General features: G+C 36.7%; 1 protein-coding gene across 1 annotated transcript in view; it reads left to right on the forward strand.

The window, feature by feature from the left end:
• MAP3K21 (mitogen-activated protein kinase kinase kinase 21) overlaps window positions 1–25,219 on the forward strand; it is a 43,468-nt gene extending 18,249 nt beyond the window's left edge. Inside the window, 9 exon segments of the mRNA XM_055714099.1 lie at window positions 935–1,115; window positions 6,094–6,242; window positions 6,990–7,165; window positions 11,685–11,925; window positions 13,857–13,979; window positions 17,197–17,347; window positions 18,412–18,506; window positions 20,132–20,917; window positions 21,974–25,219. Of these exon segments, the coding sequence (XP_055570074.1) occupies window positions 935–1,115; window positions 6,094–6,242; window positions 6,990–7,165; window positions 11,685–11,925; window positions 13,857–13,979; window positions 17,197–17,347; window positions 18,412–18,506; window positions 20,132–20,917; window positions 21,974–22,398 (2,327 nt within the window). The 3' untranslated portion in view covers window positions 22,399–25,219.
• The last annotated feature ends 1,167 nt before the right edge of the window (window positions 25,220–26,386 follow it).

The following is a 26,386-nucleotide window of genomic DNA, read 5'->3' on the forward strand; positions in this document are numbered from 1 at the left end:
CCTGGTCTATAGTACCCCAACTTGTACTGACTCGTGCCTAGGGATTTCTTGAACTTATTTTGTGATATAAATGCTCTTTATGAAGTTGTCTTCTGTGAATTTGTATAGGCGCTTTTTAAATCTGTGTAAAATAATAGTATTCACATGCTATGCCAACAATTGCAAAGTTCACCTACCTCTGTGTTGTGTGAATGACTGCCACGTGTTTGATTCTTATCTGCTAATTTTGCTCAATGATGTCCTCTTGTGTTGAGAAACCATGAGCAATTGTTACTTACAGCTTTCTTAAATCCATAGGTGTTGTTCTAGATTATGTTCTCAGGTGTTTCTTTTCCTAGGAAAAGACTCCTTGTCTGTTAACCATTCCTTGTAGCTGGGGACATGCTGTTTTAAGCACCCTGCTTGTATTCTTCTCTATGTCTCTTTCAGTTCTGTTACATACTTTTTGAGATGAATAGGAGCCAGGATTGGGTGCAGTATTAAGCATGGATTTTATACAGTGGGATAATGTGTCCTGCTTTGTTTTCTAAGTATTTTATAAGAATTCTTAGTATTTGTTTTTGGTTTACTACAACTGCTATTTCTATTACTTCAGGAAATCATTCCAGAGTGAATACTTTTTTCACAGCTGGTCATCATCTGTGGGATGCTAGGATTCTGGGCTTTTTTAAACTTACATGCATTACTTTACAGTGGGTATCTTGTGCTAGTTCAATATCTACTCGCACAGTTGCATCAAGAACTCATGACACTAGATATTTCTTGCTTTTATAGCTTAGAATAACCAAAACCCTCTTTCATGTTTATAAAAATTGCAATAATATTTTCACGACATTTAAATTATACAATTATATGTGCAGTACGAGTTGAATGTGAAACTAATAACAAGATGACATTTTGATTCCCATTAATTTAAAAACTCAATCTTTTGCAGTTTTGTTGCTAGAGAAGATGGAACATGATGACATTTGTAATAAAACTCTGAAGATTACAGACTTTGGTCTGGCTAGAGAGTGGCACAGAACAACCAAAATGAGCGCAGCAGGGACTTACGCATGGATGGCTCCAGAAGTTATCAAGTCTTCCATGTTTTCTAAAGGAAGTGATATTTGGAGGTAAGAGGTTTGTCTGCTGAAGACTGTGTTCAGTAGAACTATGTCAAGGTTTTTGAATAAATTTTTATTTGAATTTTTTTTGGTGGTTTCCTTGGTTATCATCTCAACGTGGCAAGTATAGCTGCTCTAAGAAATATACTTTCACTTCTCAACATCCACTTAATTTGATCTACCTTTAGTTATTCACTTACCAACTGGAGGGAGCAGGAGAGAAAACAGGAAAAAAATTCTTTTTTTATAAAGAAAGCAAGATCTCATTAAGAGAAGCTTTTAAAATAGCTGTTGGTTAAGATATCTAATTGTTTTATCTTCAGTCTTAATATTAGTAGCCATATGCTCTTAATACATTTATATATGATTGATCTCATACTGGTATGATTACATCAGATGTCTGAAAAGTCTCATTCTGTCTAAAGAAATGGGACCTGCCAGTTATTACATGTCTGATAAATAAAAATAAGCTTCAAACCAGAATTCTGCCAAATGCAAACTTAAATTAGTGCTGGGTTTAGGAATCTAGAATATGATCATGTGTAAAAGTGAACATGAGATCTAAGCTTTTACATTTATAGAGTTTGCTTCCAGCAGCTGGAGTGAGAAAAATATATTCAGCACAAATTTGTTTTAACTTGCTCTCTAATTTTAAAGGTGGGGAACTCCCTATATTAAATTTGTGAATTTCTTGTCAAATACATTGTTGTGGATCATATAAATAACATGGCTCTCAATACTGATGTTATTTTTGAGTGATGTAGCATGGGATATATCTATTGTAGAAAGGTAACTTTAGCTTTTATTTAATTCTGGCTTGTGAGTGTGGAAAAGCAGTGATTGCACAATAGGCTCTAAAAGCTGCTGTGCCGCATCCTGAGAAGTCTACATTTCTTTTCTGTTGGAAATGTTTTCTCTCTGAAGGATCCAAGATAGGTATTTGGGGAAGGAGGGGAGGACCTTAATCTGTTTTCTCATGCCGCCTTATGCATGTTCTGTGTTGTATAATTCTTAAATAGGGTCCTATTTTGCTTAGATGCTTGATATTCTACAGCATGAAGTAATACTTCTGGTATTCTCTGGATGATTCTGTATCTGCACTACTGTTTTGTGACACTTATTTGTCGTGTCTGGAACCAGTTTTCAGCATTTTGTTTACATCAGTCTGAGTTGATGCCCAGTTAAGAAACATCTTTGGCTTCATTCTTTTTTTTTCCATTCTTTTTCTTTTTTCTTTAATTTTTTTTCTTTTGCGGGGTGGAGGTTGGGTGTAGGCGTTTCCCTAATCAGCTGTATTCCATGCTTAATTACAGGTCCTGTCCAGTCTTGTTGCTGTGATTTTAGGTATCTGAGGGGGTATGCTTTGGTGCAATTATTTTATATTCTGCTGCAACATTAGTTTACATTTTTGGAACCTACAGTATTTCTCTTCTTCGCCTTCTCTCCTGCACGCCTCTCTTGTAAAAATGTAAGTATTTAGCTCAATGATGGACATCTAACAGGAGAGGTTTTTTAAGTAGAAAGGCTGTATTGTACAGTATGGTTTAGACCTTCTTGGCTTCTAAAGATTTTCTGCTTACTGCACCTTGATCTGTTCTGTTGCTTATCTTTACTCTTTCTTTAAAAGAAAAGCAAATAAAGAATACCCTGGTTATAGGAGTGTTTTTTGTTTTAAAAAGCATTCAGGTTATAAATTTAAGTATGGGTCTCTCCAAGACAAGAACACAGTATTTTCCGGAAAAGTTCTAAACTTCAGTTACACCTATGGAGTGCTGAGTCTCCAAAAGAAATCTGCAGACCTCTTACTGGGGTGGGGGAGAGCAATTGAGGCTGCTCTTGCAGAATCAGCCCGTGCTCAGAAACGTTGTGGGAGTGTTTTCATGCAGAGCCTTCCAGGCTGCATGTTTGCAGGTGTCATCCTAGATAGCAGAACTGGTACTTTCCAGGCCCTGCGTGTGTATCCTTTTGTTTCCCAAACCAGAGTTGGAACTACTGCTTTTACTACTCTTTGGTATATGCTTCCAAATCCCCAAACAAGAATTCCACTCTCTCAGCCCTTTCCATTGATCATCACGCATTTCTCAGCAGTCTGTTAGTCTCGGTTTTGTGTATGGAGTCTGAAAGTGCGAATATGCCCGCAGATTTCCAGGTGCTGATGGTGTGCTTCAGCAGTGGGCTTTACAGGAACGTGTGCCTCCATTGTGCGAGCTCTTGGCAAAGCTAGGAAGCATGTCCTGTACAGCAGAATTAGCAGCTGCTTTTGCTTGGCACATTCTTACAATTTTCAAGTGATTCATGTAGCATGTTCAGTAACCTGCTTTAGAAGATGGATTGTAGAGCAAAATAAGCTTTGAGAACTTTTTAATTACTTTTGTTTTTACTAGCTTTTAAAATACGTAAAACCAGCAGGTTATTGCTGGAATGAGATATAGTAAGGCTTAAATCACATTTGACAGCAGGAGAATAGTTTTTAATAATGAAAATACTTAAAAGGACATATTTTTGAAAGTGTATTCATTTTGGTGTTTTAAAAATGTATAATTCAAGCATATTATTTCTGTGTTTTTGGCCTTTTGCTGAAGACTGAGAAGGACATTAGCTTTTGCTCTTATAAAAAACCACTCTTTCTTAGAAGCCATGACTGTATATATAGGACAACTGTACGTGGCCTGGTGAAATTTAGTACACAAAATAGCTACTTCTGTAGTTAAGAAAGTTAATAAGTAGTTGTTGTCCTAGGTAATGGTACATTAGTATCTCCCGAAAACTCCAGCCTGGCAGGACTAGAATGTCTTTAGGGTTCCTCCTCACAGTTTTGCGCCCGCAGTGCTGACTCTTGGTGCTTGGTATTAGGATTGCTTTCGTTAAAAGAGGTGCTTTCAGGCTATTACTGTGTTGGTCTGCTTAACATTTTACAACCACCTTCTTGGCACTGTTGAAAACTATTTAGGATTATGAGCTTGAATTGCAAGTGTAACTAAAGCTAATAGTGTGACACAACTTTTATAAAAATTATTTTTAGTTTAATTTATTGTTCTGCTTAACTTCAGAGTTTATGCTAAAATATATATAGAATACTCGGAACAAGGGAATTCCTTGAATTAAGAACAGTCTATGCTTGCTGAGATGGCAGACATTATTTCTGTGTTCTCTGTAAGCAAGCAAATGTAGTTCAGTAGAATTCCTCCATCATGCGTAAAATGTGCGTCATGCATATCATGCAGGAAGTGTTGTACTCATTATGGTCAGAAGTATATAATATTCATTTTTTATATAAATACAATATGTTCTATTTATATAAAAATATAAATATTTTTCTATTGGAAGAAAATACCACTGATTTAAAACAAAATTGGAATTCATTATTTTATCCTTCTTCAAGTATACAAGCAACTGCAGAGGTTAGACTGGAAAAATCTGGGAGGAAATTAGTAAAAATCCCAAGACTTCCCCTTTTTATTCTGTTTTCTTTTTTTTGGAGGGGGGGAATAGACCGCATTCCTCAGGTTTTGATTAATTGTTAGCACTGTAAATTCATTATTTTTGTAAGATTTTGTGATAGGCAAAGCTTCTTAGATCAACAGAGTGTAGGTAAACAAAACACTGCTGATGTTCATGCTAGTATTGCGTGATTTGCTGTTTTACTATTTATTGAAGTGTTGTTGTAAGGTCTTGTAATAATGCTGAATGACTTTTTCTCATTAAGGGAGGGAGTGATAGAAAAGCTTAACTAGTGTGTGTTCTTCCTGTCACATCTGCTGTGGTTGAGGTGATATTTCTGGTACTAAGGGGTACATATTAAGTGGCGGGGTACATAGCCCTTCCCTTCCCCGTGCTGTATGTATTTCTCCTCATGTAGGAGAGTTCAGTCTGTTCCTGCAAAACCTGCAGGTTGTTTCTTTAACCACTGGAGAGGAGGGGCAAGAGTGATACTTTCTATTCTAATATTTTTTTCCCCTTTGCCTTGCTCACTTTACTATTCAAAAGCAGCAATAGGTTGTCCTTTGTATCCTTGTTCTACAGATAGTGGTTCCCTGGCAGGACTAGCTTACGTTTTAAAAGGAGTAATTTCTGCTTCCACAAAAACGGCAGTGAAAGCTATCCATTTCAGTGGTGGTAGGAGCTCTGGAGCGACAGCAGCGAGCCCTTTGTAGTGGCTTGGGTCATTCAAGCATGCGAAACGTTGGGCATACAAACCCAAAGAAGGTCAAAGCAACACCCAGCTGCTCTTCTGGTGGAGAGCATAGTAGAAATTCTTCTGATTAATGCTGTTGCAATAGGAATTCCTACGATTCTTGATTTCTGTACCTGACGCTTCAAAAAGATCTCTTCATGCCACCACTTTTCACTGGAAACAATATTGTTTTGTTTGGCTTTTGTTTTTTTTTTTCTACTATGGAGAAATTAGTAGAGAGTGTGTGTGTGTAAACATTTCTCAATCTTGTTGCATCTTCTGTGGGAAGCAAAATGTTAACAACCCTTTATATAATACACAAGGGATAAGAAACGCAAACTTGCAAACAAAGCTGGGGATTTTCTGATGTTTTTTATTACTGTTAGTTTGTTTTTTTAAAAAACGCATGTGCATCTAGAAAAATTGTGTTATATTTGGAAGAGGGAATGGCCTGAATGCTTTGCTGAGATTTCTTTTTTTGTTTGGTTTTTGGTGGGGAGAAGGTTGCCTGTTTTCCTGTCATTCAGACTTCCAGTTGTGAGTTTTACATGATACTAACATTTCTATAATATGACCTTAGGCTACATTTTGAGTAGGAGTGTGAGCCAGTCTTAGTTGCATGCAGTTTGGTTAATCACTGCTAGTGCAAAGGTGCAAGATGACTAAAATAGAGCTGTCTCTTAAAGGCATTCACCACTGACATGGGAAATCCTCAGGAATTTCTGTACATGGTTGGACAGATACTTGTTTGTTCTTGAGTAAACGATGTGTCAGTATTCAGCAAATAACTGTTAAAAAAATTACCTTTTGTAGTTATGGCGTGTTGCTGTGGGAACTGCTTACAGGAGAAGTTCCTTACCGTGGCATTGATGGCCTTGCTGTGGCTTATGGAGTTGCTGTCAATAAGCTTACTTTGCCCATTCCATCCACCTGCCCTGAACCATTTGCAAAACTAATGAAAGGTATATGTGTTGTTTCTTCCTACGTATTTAAATAGTTATGTTTTGGGGGGGTATGGATCCTTGCCTGTAATAGTTATGGGGTTGCAAAATAAACACGTCATTTTATAATGTGCTGTGTACAGAGTATTTTGTTTTTCTTTACGCAGCAGTCTGGTGTTATAGACAGTTGAATGTGTTTCTGAAGAAGTCATACAGCATTACTGTGTACCACACATGTTCTTCAGTGGTGACAGTATGCTTTTTGCTCTAGTTCTACTGATTTCCTTTTACACTCAAATTAATTTTCGTAAACTAGAGGATATACTGCTGATCAATAGAAGATCAAGATTAAAATCCCAAGGGGAAGAACCGCAAATGCCATTTTTTTTCCTCATTGTTTCTTCCTGATTGTCAAAAATGTTTTGGAAATCCTTTAGAGAGAAATAAGCATGGCTTGCTAATGGCTATTTCCTTGTATTTAATAAATTTCTTTGGTTTATATGTATCCCTTCTGTGCAGTACTGCTAGTTATGCTATTTCAGATCCTAAAGATAAAGGTAAAAAAAGTGACTATTAATACAAAAACAATCCTCTGAGTACACATAGGAAGATGTCACTTTGGTAAATGGAAAAGGAACTAGAGAAGCCTTACAGGTAAAGGGAACGCATTAGAACTTGAAGTACAGTAGCAAGTAACTTGAAATTCATGTAGTTCTTCAAAATGTTCTATGTACTGTTAAAAACTGATGGGATTTTGATAAATTCTAGAATGCTGGGAGCAGGATCCTCATATCCGACCATCGTTTGCCTTAATTCTTGAACAGCTTACTGCCATTGAAGGGGCAGTTATGACTGAAATGCCTCAAGAGTCTTTTCATTCCATGCAAGACGACTGGAAATTGGAAATTCAGCAGATATTCAATGAATTGAGGACCAAGGAAAAAGTAAGTTGATTTTTCCAGTTGCATAGTGGTGGAGGAAGGTTATGTGTGTAGGTGCATTTATGTGATACAGCAGTTTTGAACTTTTGAATTGTGGCTTACCAGTATACTAGAAACCTGATAGCGGAGATACACTTGGCAGGGTAAACTACTTGGAAGAGAGGATTTACTCTCTCATTAAAACATCGTTAATGTAAGTTGCCTGTTCTTGTTGGTAGATATACTATTCTTAAATTCCATTAGTATGTTTTGGACTGTATTTTAAATAATCCTGTAACTGTTTGGCAGCAAGTTTACTTCAGAAAAAAGGTTTGAGTACTGATTTCTCAAATTTTAGACAGTGTTGCTTTCTCCCTTTCTTCCTTAACAAAACCAATAAACAGTTTGGTCTGCTCAAACTACAGATAGAGGTATTTCGGTTGAAGTGAAATGTTCGGTTTGACCGGAAGCATAATGTTGTTTTAATGAGGCTTATCATATGAATGGCTCATTCAAGAAGTACAGGCAGTTGAAAAAGAAACATATCCACACCTGTCTCCCCAAAGAAAACAGGCTGTAGGTCTGTAAATGTGGCAGGTTGGCTCTTTTTAAAAACTGTTATTTTTCCTTGGATATTTGCATGCATCACTTAACAAACAAGAGTTTATTTACCTCTTAGCTAATCTTATAATCTGCAGATTTTCAGCTGCTGCTGAACATTCTCAGCTGTGGGAATGAAAAGCTTTTCATCCTGTTATATGACTGTATCACATGGCTTCTTTTCCAAAAACGGAATAGTGCTTTTTATCTCCTCTTCCTGGACAGTCTGATAATATTGATCTCTTTCAGTGTTGCAGTTTTGGAAGTATTCCTGCCAGATATTAATAAAATTAAGTCAAACTTGTACTCACGAATCAGCAAATGCGGTTTCTCTTGTCTGTTATCCAGATGCCTGTCACTGTTTTTCTTTCCTTATTCTTACATCATGATATGTTTGTGCTAAATGAATGCCCACTGTTAGTTCTCTTTGCCCTCTCTTTTAGTTACTTTTAACTAGTTTTTAATCGCTCTGAGGTTTATATTTTTCTTTAGACAGCTTGCTAACAGTTGGAATAGGCCAGGTATCCTCTTGAGTCCCTGTTAGAAATGCTTCTATTAGGAACAGATTTGTTCCTTGGTCTTTCTTGCAGTATAGTTACTGCCGAGTATATATTTGTTGTTTTTTGTGATGTGGTAATAGATGAAGAAGAAGAAATCTTTATAAAAAGACGTAGTCACTTTGACAAAAGCAAAAATTGAACTCATCTTGCTACACTGTCAGTAGCTTTATCTCTGGCTTCTCATCAAGCACCACAGATGGCTGTTTGTTGACTGTTGGCTGGGCATGGGTGCGATCTTACCGATCTACTGTAATATTAGCCTATGTGGTATCAGAATTTAAGACTGCGGTATCATCAGTGATAACCTTATGTTGTTCCTGTCTGCCTTTTCTTGTACCCTCTGCTTTTCCCTCTTCCATTTCAGTTCACAGAACTGGGCAGGTGTTGTCTGTGTAGCCTCCGCTCTGCCTGCAGTGAGCCTATAGGATGCTGGAGCTAAGCTGTGTGCCTCTGTAGCTGTCGGATCTCTGCCTTTCTGGATGGGTTATAGCCCCTCTACAGAAAGTCGAGACTTTCCTTTTTACTTGCTGTGGTGTCACAAGCCACTGCATTTAATTGCCACAGCTTGCCATAGGGCATAACTCTTTTCTGCCTCTCCAGCAACTGCTGAACTAACCATTTTCCCCTTTTTACTCTGGGAGCAATTGTAACAGTCATTCCCATACAGGTTTTTGTTTATTTTTTTTATTATTTTCTGGAGGTATTAGTCTGGTATGAGATTTCCTATTGAAGAAAAATCTCAAGTTTAGGATAAAGTAAGATGTTGCATAGCTTTGGGAGAAGAGCCATATTTTTGGTGTAAAAGTGAGTTAAGCTTAAATAGGGAGGGGAATAGATAAAATTAATCTCCCTTCTCATACGCCAAAGTAAATGCATCTGCCCTAATTAGGTAAACTTGTTTAAGAATGAAAGCACGTAACTTTGACTTAGAGAAGGTTTTTGTGTGTGTGGGCTTATTTATTTTGGCACGTTATCAATGTTACTGTTCGGTACTTGGGAGAAAGTAATGTCTATGAAGTGTTTATACAAATAATAATAAACCAAAAAACCGTGCATGGGGTCTCATGCCCTGTAAAAGAACTTCTGTAGCTGGAGGAATTTCCTCAAGGGCTTGCTGTAAAGGAACGATGGTGAAGCCACCCACTCCAAGTGAAGATCACAATCTTCTTTTGACAAACATTCTTGAGCAACTTAAATATAGGGTTTTTTTCCTAGCTTCCTTACAATGGGTGTTTTAATTGTAGAGTGGTGTAGAAACATTGCATAACTAATTGCAGTAAGTCTGTTTTTAATTAGTTTATTTGGAAAAGAGTAAATACTTAATCTCTCAGTGAGGAAACACTTTTTCTAGACTGTCTACCTTTTCAATACGGACTCTTTAATTTTTGCCTAGTTACTGAGCTTTATGGACCTGGATTTTAAGACAATGAGAGATGGATAATCAACAGTGTCTCCTAATACATCTTAATTACTGTATTGATACAGTTACAAAGATCTTTTCTATTTAAACTCTGAAGTACCTTTATTCTAAATTTGAATTCATGAGGCTTCTGCTTCCAACCCTTGTTTTAGGTTGTCCAGTTTTGACTGGATGGGAGGAGGGAAATGAGAATTTACAGCAATCTCTAAGTTAGGTGGTTAAATATCTTTTTAAAAACAAAACCATAAAAGGAAACAAAACCAAAAAAAGCAAACCCCAAAACCTTACTTGCTGATGTGAAGGCAGGCTCCTTTGAATTTCCAAGAGGTACAGTTGCATTTTGCAAAAGTGTGTATGTTAAGCAGAGCGGACTTTTTAAAAAATAAAATATTTTTTCATATATTGTGTTGAAACAAGCTCACTTAGAATTACCAAACTGTATTAAATTTGTCAATAATTCCGATTAAATTTGAAAATGGTGAAAGTGTGTGTATGCCATAGCTGTAAACTAAAAACAAGTATCTTTCTGAGGAACAGATACTTTTCACTGAAGCAGTTTGCTTCAGTGCTTATCTGTCTTTTGACATGCGTAGTCTTTTTGGAAAAAACGGAGAGATTGGGTGTGGGTTTTTTTACCCTTATTTGAAGACACCAAAATAGTATAGTTCAGGAATGAATTAATTCAAGACAAAGTGGGTGTTAGTAAGAGCAGAAGACCAGGATTTTGTTTTCACAGTATGCGATAAGGAATTGTGCTGGCATACAACATTGCTGGATACTTATGAGCAGAAGTAGGCAGTCTGCTCTGAAAAAAAAAAAAAAACCACCAACAAACCACTACAATTTTAAGATTGTACAGTGACAGAATGAATGAATTTTAAATATGAAGAAATTTCTAGTATATCCAGAACTTTTAGCATAGCATCATTTCAAATGCTGGCTTTCCATTTGAATTGAATTTCAGCTTCTATCCAGGTAGAATTTACACAATCTTAAGTAAAAATGAAAAAAAATCTGTAGTGAGAAACATACAGTATCAGTCACATTGTAGCTTCTTTTCCTGTAGTCTTTTTTGTTAGCAGTATTGACTATAATACTTCTGGGTAAGTCTGTTTCATGTATAATACGCCCCATACTATGAAGGGACATCTACATAAATTTCAGGTATCTTTCAACAGATATTGGAAGCTGAAGTTTAAGATGTTTTTAAGATGGTGGGTTTACAGCTGTTTAGCCTTGGGGATTCATTTACCCTGAAAAATTACCTAACTTCCTTACTGAAGCTTTTCCTTCTCCAAAATAAAAAAAAAATTAAAAAGAGAGGAACTATTCTATGGGATTGATGGTTGGAGAGTCTACATGGTGTAATTCAGTGGTGAGTAGCTGTTTGATGTTATACAGATAACTGCTAGATTTTAATTAAGAAACAGCTGTCTTCTGTCTTATGACTTGGTTTATCCTGTTACACTAATCCTCATTTGGTGTAATGCTGATTGCTTTTCTAGATTGAAAAGTGCTACTTAATACATGGCTGAAAAACAGGAAAGGTTAGAAAATTTAAGATAAAGGCATTCATTTGTCTATTCGTCAGGTCATTTGCTTTATGTTAGTGCATAGGAGCTATGAAAGAGTCTCTAAGAGTCTCTGATGTGAAGTACTTGGAGCACACTTTCTGCTAGGCTATAAGCTGATAATCTTTGATTGGATGTGTTGTCCCCATTGCCAGTGCTTAAGTAAAGCGACTCGGGTTAAATGGTTAAAAAGAAACTGTGCAATGCTTGGTTTGTGTCTGGGTACAGAATCTTGGTTTATGCAGGATGGAGGACTTTCAGAAGGTTGTGTGTGCATATTGTATGTATCTAGTGCATCGTGAAAATAAATCAGAAAATACAACCTACTGTGTGCTTTATATATCCTTTGATACGACCTTCACGTTATTAGTTTTACTTGTGTGACTCTTCAGGAGCTTCGATCACGAGAAGAGGAGTTGACAAGAGCAGCTCTTCAGCAAAAATCTCAAGAGGAATTACTTAAGCGCCGTGAACAACAGTTAGCAGAACGTGAGATAGATGTACTGGAGCGTGAGCTGAACATCATGATATTCCAGTTAAATCAAGAGAAACCCAATGTGAAGAAGAGGAAGGGCAAATTTAAAAGAAGCCGGTTAAAACTTAAAGATGGACACAGAATTAGTTTGCCTTCAGGTTTGTGATTTTTTTTTTTTAAAAAAAAAAAAGTTCACAATATATGTTACGATCAAGTATGCAGGCTTCAGTTCCATGGGTAATGTTTTCAGAATTGGCTACTATTTTAATTCATCATCCAGTCTTTCTACCCTAATAGTACAAAAGGGTATGGTAAGATTTGTATAGCCCTCCCCGCCCCGCCCCCCCCCCCCCCCCCCTTTTTTTTCCTTTTCTCCGTCCCCTGTCCCAGCCCCCGTGTCCCCTCCAAAAACCACTTTCCTGTATCATATTCTTGTATGTACTAGTCCTGATTTCAGCTGGAAGACTCTTTTACCTAATTCAGCTAGAAGTCCATTGTATCTGGAGGGAAAGGTTACTAGCATGGGAGCCACATGATTTAAGACTGGTTCAAAGTTCAGATTTTTGCTACCTTTTTTTTTTGTACGGATAGAAAAGTACCTTTTTATCACATCCTGGAACATTCTAACATGATCAAATACTAGTGCTGTTTACCTTAAACTTAAAATACCTAGCAGAAAAACAGCACTTTGTAAAGGCCGGAGGTACGTGTGTAGTAAGTCCAAATTACATGCTTATTGCAGCCCCAAATACAACACAGCAGTTACGATCTTTGGTGCTTTACTTCTTGCAAGAAAACGCTGTAATAGCAACAGAAGATATTATTTCAGAATACAAATATGGTATAATTTGAATGTTAGAGCATTTAATTCCACCCGTGAATGTATTAAAATGCCCCCTTTGCAAAGGGGATGTGGTTGTATAGTTGGGGTTTTTTTAGTTTCTGGTTCAGTGGTACCTTTTTAACGTTGCCATGAGATGACGCTATGGAAACTCAAGATTATACCGATGGTTAGAAAGCCTTCAGCAGTGCTGATGGAAGTGTGGAAGATGGAAGCCTTCAGTGGCTTCCAGGTCAAGTCTGTCAGTTTAGTACTCATACAGTAAGAATCTAGTCACACTGACACAGGTCTGACCAAATCATACCTGTCTAGTAGTTGGAAAGAGACAGAGGGTAGTAGTATTTAGAATACTATTTCAGCACTAGTAAAATAAATTTATTTTTCTTTTCTTTAGAAGTAATAATAACAGTAAATATAAATCACACTACAGCCTCCCACATAAGCATGTTAGATTGCTTTATGCTGGATCACGAGCTTAAACTAAATATTTGGTCCTTTGTTTCCAGTTCTGATCATATTTAACTTAGTGTTTTTCAGAATATCGCTTACCACTTAGTTCTTTGTTGTCCAGAATCACCCAGATGAACTTGTCTGTGAAACAGTTCTGTTTTAACAATAGCATACAATGTAATTGCACTGGTGATGGGGATTAGAGGGGCATATTGTCAAATTTTATTTCATAAGGTTTTTCCTTCTTGCCAATACTTGCTGTTCTTTTTTTACTACATTGCTATAAATATTTGAAATTCTGTAGTTTGGTGTCTTATTTTTCTGACATGTTGATAGCTACGGCTTCTTTGTTAACGCTGCTTTTTATGTTGTATATGAATTACGTTGTTAAAAAAATAATTAAGGCAAATCTGATTTCCGTGAATATTGATTGATTGATTTGAGATGAAATACTGAGATTTTTCTTTCCCTCTGTGACAACCAACAAGATTGAATAACAGCTTGTGATGTGGATGTGTCTCAGTTTGGGTCCACTTGGACCTGCCTGCTTTTGGTGATGTTACTGCAAACCTGTCATACAGTGTCTGTGGAGGTGTGAAATCCTGCCTGTTGGACTCAGTGTTTAAATTCTTACATTAAGAGTTAAAGTTTGTCAGCGTTTTTAATAGGAACATCTCCTACACTGGAAAGTCTTAATTCATTATATAGCTTTAATTGTTTTAAGAAGTACAGCATTATAATCACCTGAAGAGTTTTTTATTTAGAACATTAAAACTGATCCGTTTTACTCCCTTATAGATTTCCAGCACAAAATAACAGTGCAGGCATCCCCCAACCTGGATAAGAGGAGGAGTTTGAACAGTAACAGCTCTAGTCCATCAAGTAGCCCCACAATAATTCCTCGACTTCGAGCTATACAGCGTAAGTCTCCACCGTTTCTATTTGTTCATTTGGTCAATAGAGACTGTTTATTCCATATACTCACTGAAATACCCAGAGTGGTATCGGATTCCAGAGAGATTCTGTCTGATTTCTAGGTCCCCTAACTTGTTCTAACATTTGTAACTTGTTCTTTGATGGGAGGGATAATACTGCTAAAATGCTAGCTAATCTTCAGTAATGCAAAATTATTGTGAATGTTTTAAATCATATCTTTCCTTAATCTATTAATCTTCTTGATTAATCACTTTGTAAACTGACAGGGATAAAAGAATGAGGAATCAAAATTTATAGTGTCAATGGGCAAAGCATCACATTTAGAACCCATGTAAGATGGAAAACAAGTTTTTATTAGGTATTGGAATTGATAAAGGAAACCAGTTATGGACTACCAAAGAAAAAAAAAAAGATTCAGAGAATAAGGGTGTCATGTAAGATGGAAAGGCCAGCGAATCAACCAGCAACCCAACTTGCTTATGGCAAGAGAAGCAAGCTTTAAGCAAATATAAACCCAGAAGGAAATGAAGAAGAGAGCTTGCTTTAGTTTTTTTGAGAACAAGAGAAAGACAGAAAAGTAAAATTGTCAGTACACGTGTAGATTTACATTATTCTATGTAACCAGATGACAGAAGGAGAGGTGTGTTCATGCTCATGTAGTGGAGGTACCTTGTATGGAAGAGGACTGTGCATATTGTTACAGTGAAGCCTGCATTTATATTTGGGAATGACATATGTAGAGATAAACAGTTCCTACAGGATTCACTGCATATGTACTGTCTGTTCTACTGTGCAAAGCAGATTGTCTAATTATCCATATTCAGCATGGAATGCCTTAAGCTTCTCTATATGAAATCAGTGGAACCTGTTCCAGCTGATTGCTTGTGGATGGTGTCTGTCTTCTCTTGCAAGGATAGTCGCCTCTGAGGGAAATTACTTCAGAATCTGACTTTATCAGATGTAAATAAGGAGGAGGGGAAACCAAAATGCACGGGGATTTTCTTTTCTGCATACTGTTCTGTAGCTAGTATATGAAGTTTTATTTATTATTGACCAGCCTGAAACTTTCTTTAGAAGTTTGGATAGAAACCAGATCACTCATCTCCTTTGGAATACCTCTGCCTTATGAAATCCTTTTCATTATTCATGTCTAAAGGAGAAGTGGTCTTTTCTGGCAGTAACTTTATTTTTTGTTTGAGCTGTAACTGACACAGTTCCGTGGGCGAAGACCATTACTATCCATGTGTTACAAATAAAGGAGAGAGGTGGACAAACCCTTTCTTAATGAAAATTTAAGATGGAAGGAAAATTACATAAATTATTTTTCAGAAGTTAGCTGACAAAGTATCTGTGTTGATAATGGTTTCCTGACTTCAAACCATGTGGTGGGTTTTTTGGTTGTTGGGGTCTTTTTACTGCAGAAAGGTAAGAAATGTTTTTCTTAGTAAAATGTCATAATTACATATAAACAGGACTGTCTCATTTTACCTTTGATTCTCCTTGCTCTGTATGGAAATGCTTGGAAATGAAGCAAATTTCAAAATCATGCCAATACATGACAACTTAAGGGTGTTTTTTGGTGTTTGTTTTATTTATTTATTATTTTTTTTTAAAGCATAGCCATATGTAAGCTATAGCAGTACCACTCCTTGCATATGTGCTAAGTGTCACTTGGGATTTTTCTTTTTTTTCTTTTTCTTTTTTTTTCTTTTTTTTTTTTTTCATTTGAGCAGGCATTTCTGTTTGTAGGACTAGAACATACAAAACAAGATAAAGGCTCTCCTTTAAAAGTACACTTCTGTTTCTGAGTTTGGATCCCTAGACTTTACCTAAAAGCTTATCAGATCTCTCAGGAGTATCTACCTGAAACAATTTAGCTTCCACACCCATCTGCACCTGTGCAAAATAAAGTCTCTTTCCCACAATAATGTTTTATCTTGATTTAACTTCAAAGTGTCTTTGTTTCAAGAAGACTTGCTCAAATACAGGTGATTTGAAGAGGCATATCTAAAAATTGGTTACTTGATTGCTTCACTTTGTTGTGACTCTAGCTTCCAATTCTAGAAGCTTTTTAAAATTAAAATAAATATCTAGTTAATTGTAAATCTTGTTATTAAAACAAATTTCAACTGACTTTGAAAGGTGTTTTAAAGGAAGGAGGAAAACCAGTAAGATACATATTCCATAGGTCCTGGAATGTGGTTGAAAATGGGAGTGTAAAGAAGGTAAGTAGAGTGCCATACTACAGGGAAAGCTGTGCTGGCAAGGTGCTGTACGGTGAGGCAGGAGGAGAATCCTGTGCAGTGCAGGAGCAGCAGAACCACAGGCATGTACATGAAAATCTACTTGCCCGGGTTTGGTCCTAGAAAGAGGATCCTCTAAACCCTACAGTAAAAACCTGCTATCAAAAGATGCTTAATGCCTTTGTAGGTTTGGGCTTTGTGACCCGAAGATAAGAATATATGGGAAACAGTTCCATTTCTGAAATCAGCTTGACTAAGTTCTCTACTACATTCTCTTAATTTTTCCTCAGTGATTCCCAAAACAGATACACACACAACTAATGGCCGAAGAAACAGTGTATATGTGTACCAGCAGGATGTAGATATCACAAGTGAATATGAACTTCCCAGTGGGGTTATGAAAAAAGGCAAGATTTCATTATGTTTCAAAGGTGCTGGTTCTGTTTAACTTAACAGTTGAGACAGTGACAGACTAAGCATTTAATGAAGGTTAGACACTTTCATAGTATAATTAATTTTGGCTTAGTGAGAAAGAAAACATTCATCATTGTCACAATTGGAATATTCTGTTTCATTTGATACCAGTTGTTCCACAGCATATATTTTCTTCATTGGAATTTAAGTGCTCAGTCTAATTCACTTGTCTGAATTACCTACATATAAGGTTCTCAGTTAAAGAGAGCATGGAAAATATGATTGTTTTGCTGCTTTATCTTTAATTGGGGTCTCTTGTCAGCTCATAAATTATTTTTCTTGCTTGCTCATCTTTTTGCATCAGTGCAGTTTGTGTGGTGGTTTTTGTAAAATAAAATCTCAAATTTTGTCTACACTTCATTGTGTAACTGTGTCAAAATGGTTTTGCAGTGGAGAAAATAATCTGTTCTGTCAAAATATTTTGATTTTAAAAATACTATTTATTTGTGTGGTTTTTTGTTTGTGCTTTTAAATCCAAACTCTAGTAACTTCAGATGAAAGCAACAGAACTTGGGGAAGGAGCACAACTTATCACCAAGAAGAGTTTGAAGATGTGAAGAGAAGTTTCAAAAAGAGAGGTTGTACATGGGGACCAAGTTCAGTTCAAACAAAGGATCGTGCAGATTGTAAGGACAAGTATGTGTACTACATCTTGTTTGTTTGATAATACTAAGCGTTCTTGGTAACTGAATCACTAACATAAGTAGTAAGTGAGAGAAGTTCTGCAGTCTCTAGTTACAGCTAAAGCTCAGTCCTAACTTGCAATTAATTTAGGAGTTATGTTAATGGTGGATGGCTCCCCCACACAGACTTAAGGATAAAAACTTATCTTAAAGTTTTAGTGGCGCTTATCTATTACCCTTTGTCTCTGGTTTTTGAGATTTGGAACGTACTGGGAGGCTGAGCTGCTAATGCACACCAGGCATTTATGGCCTGTCTGTCTGTCTTGCCCCTCCTCACATTTACTTGAGGAGCTGCAGGCATGGCCTCCAGTGGGCACTTCCAGTGCCACTAAATAAAACTGACTCACTTTGCATACGTGAAACACAATTCACACCAGCAACATCATTTACACTGATAAAGGTAGGGTGGAAGGGTTCTGAAAAGCAGCTGGACACATTCACTTTCAGATTATTTTTTCTGATTGCTCAAAACTGGAGGTTATCGTTTTTTCTGGAGCAAGAGATCCTTTTCCTTGTCTCTTCTAGTATATATAATTACTTATAGTGCCTTTTTCTTTTTTCTTGGTGGAGACCTCTACTCATTTACCTGTGGCAGTAGTCGGTTCCAGATCATCTGTTAAAACCGGCTTTAGGATATTTTTGTTTAGTCACAATGCTTAATAAATTTCCAATATTTGCGTCATTCCTTTGACACAGTGAAACTATTTTCAAGGTTTCCACCAACTTTTGTTCTTCAGTAGGTAGTCAAGGCCTATTTTTTTCATTGTCTTTCTTTTGTGGCCTGAAATTTTTATGTTATAAGGAATAGCTGATGTAGCACATGTATCAATTTATAATCATACGACTCTGTGCTATCACATATATATAACTTTTGCTACCTGTGGAAAGCTTTACTGTTTTCAAGTTCTGTTACTGCATGTTTATAGTTTAAAAAGAAAGATATTTGAGTAATTTTCTGTAAAAGCATATATAAATATAGTATCCTCTGTAATATCAAAATAACTATTGTTATTTCAGAATAAGACCCCTTTCAGATGGCAGCAACCCTTGGTCAACTGTTTTAATGAAAAATCAGAAGGGTGTTCCCCTAGCTTCCCTATTTGTGGACCAAGGTAAGAGCTATTTTTGAAAAAAATGGAAGTTGCCATATCGTGACATTAGGTCTATCGTGGCATTAGATGTTAAAATGGTATTGCTCGAATTCCTCAAGAATTATGCAGACTATTAGAAGAGTAGTCATGCTACAAAAAAAATACGGTAAAAAAATGCAAGTGTTAACATCTTTACATTTCCATCATTAGCAACTAAGAAATATATATAGTGTGTGAGCAGTACCACATAGGGATTTTTGCCCCTGTACATTTTTTAGTTGCCCGTTGATCTGTATATGAGGTCTGCAGTCATCAGGTTTTAGTTTCATCTAAAACCAAACATCTAAATCAATAATTATCTTGTCATTAACGATCATTTAAATGTCTTTAATTGTTAGTGGGCTCTGCACAGTTATTTAAAAAAAATGCTACTCTCTAAGTTTTCAAGAAAAAAATACGTAGATTTCAAACCTTAGTTGTTTAGGCAGGATTCTGGGATTTACAGGTAAATCACAAGTAAAAACATACTTAATCCTCTTAGGATCAGGAACCTAATAGACTATAATTTTCAAATCTACACAGTTTCTACTATGCTACAGATTCTCTTATCTGAGAAAATTAAGTTACCAGTGTCAGGAGAAAAACTGTGATATAACTTGGTGTCATACCAGCAGCTAGATTTATGCCAGCTGGAAGAGGAAATGGTAAGGTGCTTGGGCACTGCTCCCGGCCACACACACCCCCCCTGCAGCCCCCCAGGAAAGAGGCATTTTCATCTTTGTATATACTGGCAGGGGTATAAATCAAGGCTACCGTTAGCTTACTCTAAACCCCTGTATACAGACATTTGGAGATTATAATATACTTTTACATATTTGCATTTCAAATACTTATTCTGTAGCATTCAGTAGTTTACAGTAGAATAACACATGTAAGTCCAATTATACCTTCCATTTTATTTGTCATGAGGTGTGAGATGTCAAATTTATTTTTACTCCAGACAACCATGGCCTAGTGAATTGGAAAATTTTCTAGTAACTCACTGGATTTTGGAACACAGCTTAATTGAAAGTGTTGCAAAGAATGTGTTCCAGATCTTACCTGGCAGTTTGTGTATAGTACATTACTTCACTGTGGTCCATACACAGAAATATTTTCTGTGTTATTTGAAAAGCACTACCAAAGTCTTGTAAATCCTCAAATATCACAGACAATGCAAAGACAATACCTGTTCTTGAACTGTGTTGGGTGTGTAAAGACTGGAAGATACGTTATGCCCCTCTTAAAATAAAGGTAAGTCTTTCAGATGTGGAAAACATAGTTTGTTCACAGTTAACTTATGCTCAGGAAGGCAAGCTGCTTCTAATAGTTTGCTTTTGACTTGCTAAAAAGGTGAAATTGTAGCAAATGGTACTTCTGCTACTTTAAAGGCTATCAAGAGAACATGAAGATGTTTAGGCTTAGGATACATTTCTGAATCTTACAGTGTGAGTCTCTGAGCTTCTAACTACTTTCTGAAGGGGACATACAGTATACCTCAAGATTAATACTTGTGCAAGTGAAAGGAAATAACGATGTACATATGCAGACATGCAATAGCAAAATAGCTGAATTGCAATCTTAACATATACTGTAATGTTTTATAGGTGTCTGTACTGATAAGAAACTTCTCCCTGAAGGTTTGGACAGTAAAAGACCAAAGCCAATTAAGTTGCCGAATCAGGCCTATATTAATCTACCTCTTTGGAAAGATGATCAGGGAGAGAATACAGTAGAACATGAGAGCTTTGAAGAAGGAACCTCTGCTAGTTCTACAAGTAGTACTCCTCAAATGACACCTACGAACAGTCTGAGCAGGACGCCCCAGAAAAAGAAGACTGATTCAGTTCTGTATGGGTGTGCTGTCCTCCTCGCATCTGTCGCGCTGGGCTTAGATATCAGAGAGCTGAACAAATCACAGGGTCCAGATGAACTCTTGCCTAAAGATGAGAAGAAGAAGCGTGATGGAATATTTCAGCGTGCTTCAAAATTTCGCAGGAGTGCCAGCCCTACACGACTGCAGTCCAAGAAAGAGGAAGCAAATACTCCATCCCTAAATCCAGCTGCAAATACTGTGAATCTTCTGTCTATGCCCTCCATTTCCACAAAATGCCTACTTCAGTCTGACAGTGAAGATGCGTTTGTAAGCACTGTGCTTGGTGATTGTGGCCCATCTAGTGCCATTGATGACTTTTCATCTGAAACCTCTGAAAGTAAGAGAGAGCAGAGGATACACCTGGCTCCCAAAACAGTTTCTACACGATTAAAAAAACAGCCTTTTAATCTTTGTCTGAAACACGAATCTCAAAATGTGCCAAATGATTCCTTTACAAAGTTAAGTGTGTTGGGTCACAGGCGAACCTTATCAGATGGGAACAATTTTCAGACCACAGGTGAGTAATTAAGAACTTAGTGTAAAGGATTTTTAAACACAGAAACAGAAAATGTAGGGAAACTAACCATTTACTAGTGAGTTGCTAAGATTTTTGTTACAGTTACGCGTTAGCTGAGCCACCGTAACAGCGTGTGGGTAAGCCCTCTGTGTCTGAACCCTGAATAAACTAGTTGCGCTTGGAATAGCGTCCTGTTAGGAGTGTTGGTATGGAGATTTAAGGGAAAGAGATGGTTCATTTCAAGGCGATATCTGTTTTTCTCAGGTGTTGCAAAAATAGGTTTCCCTGGTCTTTTCGTGTTGTCAAGAACCTCCTTTCTGAGAAACGTACAATACCAGCATTGTGGCTGAAATAAACTGAGAGTGTCAGGTGCATGCATTGAGTAGTTGTGGACTTCCTGAGACTGAGAATATGCTTGTTTAATTTTAATATAGTTTCACAGTCCACATAGGTGAGTGATTAAGCATCATTTTAGTACTGCACATTTTATTAACTTCAAGAAAAACAAGTCTGGTAAGTTTTGATTTGCCTGCTTGACCTAGAAGCTATGTCACATGTTCCATAAATCCTTAAGATAAGCTGTTGATAAAAACGGTCTTTAAATCTGGTTTCCATGTAAATGGATAAGTTCATGATTAATGAGGTTTTGAAAAGAAGTTCTAAATTTCAATACTGGCATTCTGTGGTGTCTTAAATGTAATATTCTTCACGGTACTCTATGCATATGTAATTACTTATAATAACTGGACAAAATTATGGGGCTTTATTCCAGTATTAATATTCATCCAGTTACTGGGTGGTTAATGCTTTATCTCTTTCTTTTGTATCAATAAAAAATAAACTATTGTGGCCTCGAGCAGAGAGTATAGATACAAAAATGTTACTTGAGCACTGCCGGTCCTCTCTTAGGAGGTTCCCCATGGATGTACAAGCCCCTTAATTTTTCAGGTGGGGGGGAAGAAGCCACTAGTGATTATGGCAGCTCAGTTTTACAAATAGCAAAGAAGTCACATGGTTTAAATTGGCTCATTTTGTTTGGCCTTTCCTTTCCCCTAGCTAACGGATTTGCTTCAACCGATGATGTCTCCACATTACCAGTTCTGTCAGTTACTGGAACTCTGCACTCTCCGTCTGTTCAACAAAGAAGCAATCACGGTGGTGGTTCAACTGAAAAGCAGAGCGCTGTCAATAGTATAGCAAGGCCTCGACCTTCTTCTCTAAGAAGTAAAATTGATGCATGGCAGATTATTCCACGTATTATTAAATCAAACTCTAAAGACTCTGAATATTTAGAGGGCAATGTAGATCCAGATGTTAACTTGTTGCCAGATACTGAGGAAAGAACTAACTGCCACATGCCCTCATTACTTGATATTGATGTGGAAGGTCAAAACAGAGACTGTACTGTGCCTTTATGTAGAGTGAAGAGCAAAACTTGTCGGCCATCTATATATGAACTGGAGAGAGAGTTTCTGTCATGAGTGCCTTTCATTTTAAAAATGTTTGCTTTTTAAAGGGGAACAAATGCAAAATTCTTGTCCATCTAATGCTTTGTGCTGCTGTTTTCTGATGTACTGTGACAAATAGTACCAAAATTATTAAATTGGGCAGCTAATTAGGAAAATGTAGTGGACGCCTTTTTCGAATGTTCCTTGGAATCCCAGCTAATAACTCTAAAAGCACAATGCTGCAAAATGGTATTCTAGATTAACTTTATAAATATATTTTGAATGACTAAAAGAACATATCCACCTCCTCCTGCAGTGTCACGGAAGTTTTCTTTAGGTTTGAGGGGTTTTGCTAGATATTTAACTTCTGCACATTGAAAAAATGAATGACATAACAGTAAGGTTGTATTCTGTCAAGAAGAGTTTTGCCGAAGAAGTGGCTGTCTGCACCTTGCCTCTGTGGCCTGTAGAATTAGGGAGTGGGGCAGGGGATTTAAGGTGCTGGTGCGGGAAGCTCTGTTCACTCCTCGTTAAGTAGCTGGTTACTTTTCAGCATTTGATACTGAAATTGGCTAAGGACCAGCAGCTGAGTTTGCAGTCTTTGCCCTTGCTTTTTGTGAGAGCTTTCAACTGTGTGCATTAGTTTCTCCAGAAAGTTACACCACTTGTATAAACACCTAGGTTTCAGCCACCGTACTGATTTGAGAGGGTAAACCAGTATTGCGATTGGATTAAAGGTATTTGACATACTTTATAATGTGAAACAACATTCCTTGTTAGGTAAGGATACACTGGAACATAAATATTTGTACTCTTAAGCTTTTGAAGACTACAGTGTTTGCACTGAAAACAATATTCTTGGTTCGGGATTTTTTGTTTGTGGTGGAGGGGTTTGCCCCCATTCTTGTTTTTTAAACTCTGCTGCACCTTGTATTGAGGAAAGATGATGGGTTTTAAGGATGATTGGGCTTGATTTTAAGTGAGCCAACAGTGCATTTTACTGCACTCAAATTTTAAAACTGCAATAATTTAATATTACATCTTTCAGTATGATTTCTGTAGCTTTTCTTCCTAAAGTTACTACTGAGTGCTCAGTTGTTCATATTTAGGAATTAAAGGACAGAAACAGATATTCTTGACTGGTTTTCAGTGATAGAAGGGTTCCAGAAAATTGCAGATAGTTAATTGGGGGGGGAGGAACATTTAACCCGATGACACTGACAGTTTGGGTTTTTTTACAGTATCACTAAGTGATTAAATAAAACCAACTGTATAGTTTACTTTCCCTGCTGAAAGCATTTCTAGAATTAAAGGAATATCCCTCATATTCCAGTATTTGAAGTCTTTAATTTTACATATCACTTGATATTTAAATAGTCTTCACAAATAAAAATAGGTAATGTTAGAATAAAACTATGATATTGCCACCAGAACACTGTTTTGTTGAGACCTTTGTTTTACACGTTTTCTTCTCCTTTACTCTGGGGTCTGGGAGTTCAGTTGTTCAATAAAATACACAATTGCTTAAAGCTTCGAAACCAAGGGATCAAAAAAGAAAGTGTCTGGCATGCTGTACAGTGGCTACCTTGAGGGTGGCAGATAAATACATACAAAATCATGAAGTCTTAATAGCACAGAGCAGAACGCAGAAAATGCAACTTCCCAGCTCTCAAAGTGAATATAGAAAAGGATTTCCTTAAAGTATTAGTTTACCAAAAGTAAAGACAAAACCACTAGTTGTCTGTAAAACTAAATGCTTGCATAGCAGATTAAGTTATTACATTTTGTTCAAACCTGTTTCTGTTCCAGTATTCTTTGTCAACGTGATTCAAGTTGCGTACTGTTCTTTGCCCTTTCTTTAAACTTTAATTTCATCAGAACACTTTAATAGATGAAGTCTTAATATGAATTGTTTTCATAAAATAAAGTCAGGTAATGCACATGGATCAAATTTTAAGTATAGCTTGATAGCAGATTTATCTTCAAGGCTTAATTAGAATTTTGGAGCATTATGTGTATTTCAACTCTTTCTTTATCAATTATTCCTGTGTAATACTGAGAGAAAAGGAGTTGATTGTATTACATGTTTCTGAAGAAAGTATCTCTGTTTGGCTTTCTACAGGAAAATCTCAGGTGCTGAAATATTTTTACTTGTAAACTTCTGTTAAGTTCTGTACTTGTAAGGCTTATATAATGTTAAATATTAAATTTTTCACCCAGTGTTTTGTAATCAGTAGTATGAGCATAAAAAGCCCTTTGAGTTGTATTGTTTTCAGTTATCAGTGACTTATCTCTCTTTTAATTAAACAAAGATTTCTATTCCTGTTCAGTGGGTAATTTCCCATAGGAGTGGGACATGTGATATGACCAGCCCAGTGCGTTGTAGGTAGTTTAGCAGTTTGTATTCCACCTCTTATTCTAAGACTGTTTAGGTAAGCCATCTCAAATATTTCTCTTACGTGATGCAGGGTTTTTTAAAGCTGTAGCTGTAACACTTTATAATTGTTTTTATAGTTTAAAATTATAGGCCAGTCTTCACTGAAATTAAAAAGAGAAAAAGAAAAAATTACTGCAATCATGGTTTCACAGTCTGTATTTCACTTGTCACCAGAGAAACTTTCTATAAAGGTATGGGATTCTGGTATGCCTTAGGTGATCTGTCTTGGTTAAAAGTATATTTATTTCAATGTAGTTTAATACCCTGACCAAATAATAATTTATGTGGACTGTTTTAGCATAAAACTGAAGGTGCTTACACTACAAAGATTAAGATAAACACTTGACGTGCTGTTTTACAAAACCTGATGATTTAAATGTTTTTATTTAAAAAAATAAATATTTTGTAGCTCCTGTATTGCCAAGTGACCTGAATTTTCTTGAAAAATATATTTTAATGCTTTCTTAACAAGTATAAAGGAGTTCTCTGGTGAATAACCAGGAACTATAGACTATGGGCCACCCAGTTCTTGAAACATTAGAATGTAATTGTTACTTTAATTATCCAGTACAGTAACGTGAACGTTCCTGTAATTTCATGCAATTAATGTGGGCAGAAATATACGGTGTAAGCTTGTTCTTTCTTTCATGTGACTATAGTATGTCTTTTGATGCTTTTACAATGTTGGCTGGGTAGCGATAGAGCAGTGGATAGAAATACATTCTGCGTCTGATTTAGCATCAAGAACACAGGTAAGGAATAACATACTTCTGTTGTGGGGTTTTGGCGGGGAGAGTTTGGTTTTTTTGATTTTGAGGGGGGCATGATACTTTGTTTTATTTGGAGTTGGTTTTAGGCAAACGAAACCAGTATTTTCCTTGGAATATTTTTTTTTTTTAACACCTTCATTTGTGAACTTTCCTCTTCTTTTCCCCCTTTGTGCCACGTAGCCCATCTTTCAGCAAGGAGAAGAGGAAGTATCCATGTGTATGGTGGCAACAGGCGAGGTGCAGCAAAGCCTCTAGCGGTGCAGTGAAATTCAAAGCTCTACACTCAATCTTACAAAGACATGTCTGCCTAGAGCTTTCGGGAAGGCTGGCTAGATAACAAATTACGTGGCCTGTGAGTGTCAGTGTCGAGCCCAAATCATAAGCCAAGCTGCACGGGCAGTTAATTTTATACATAATTTTATAATGGTAATATTAAGATCTGCATACAAGTGCGTGGTAATGGGAAAGAACCCACTCTCCCTAGCCACCTCCCTTTTTAATACAACCAGTCAGATGGCTACAGTGCATGCATTATGAGGAGCTAACAAAACACTGTTATCTGGTACTTCTTTTTTTTTTTTTTTTTAATAAGTTGAGGGCATGTGAGATGGCAGTATCGGGTATTTTAAAGTAAGGCCAGAGTCCTTGCAAATGTGTAATGGATTTCTCCCTGAATGTAAGTGAAAATGAGCAAACCAAATATGAATTGGTCATTCCAGTACTGTTAAAAAATCCAGTATCCACGATGATCTAGCTAGTTTGATAAAATAGGGGGGTTTAACCTAAAGAAAGGCTTTTTGTTATAATAGGTGGA

Source organism: Falco cherrug, chromosome 6 (genome assembly GCF_023634085.1).
Source record: "Falco cherrug isolate bFalChe1 chromosome 6, bFalChe1.pri, whole genome shotgun sequence".
Taxonomy (NCBI): domain Eukaryota; kingdom Metazoa; phylum Chordata; class Aves; order Falconiformes; family Falconidae; genus Falco; species Falco cherrug.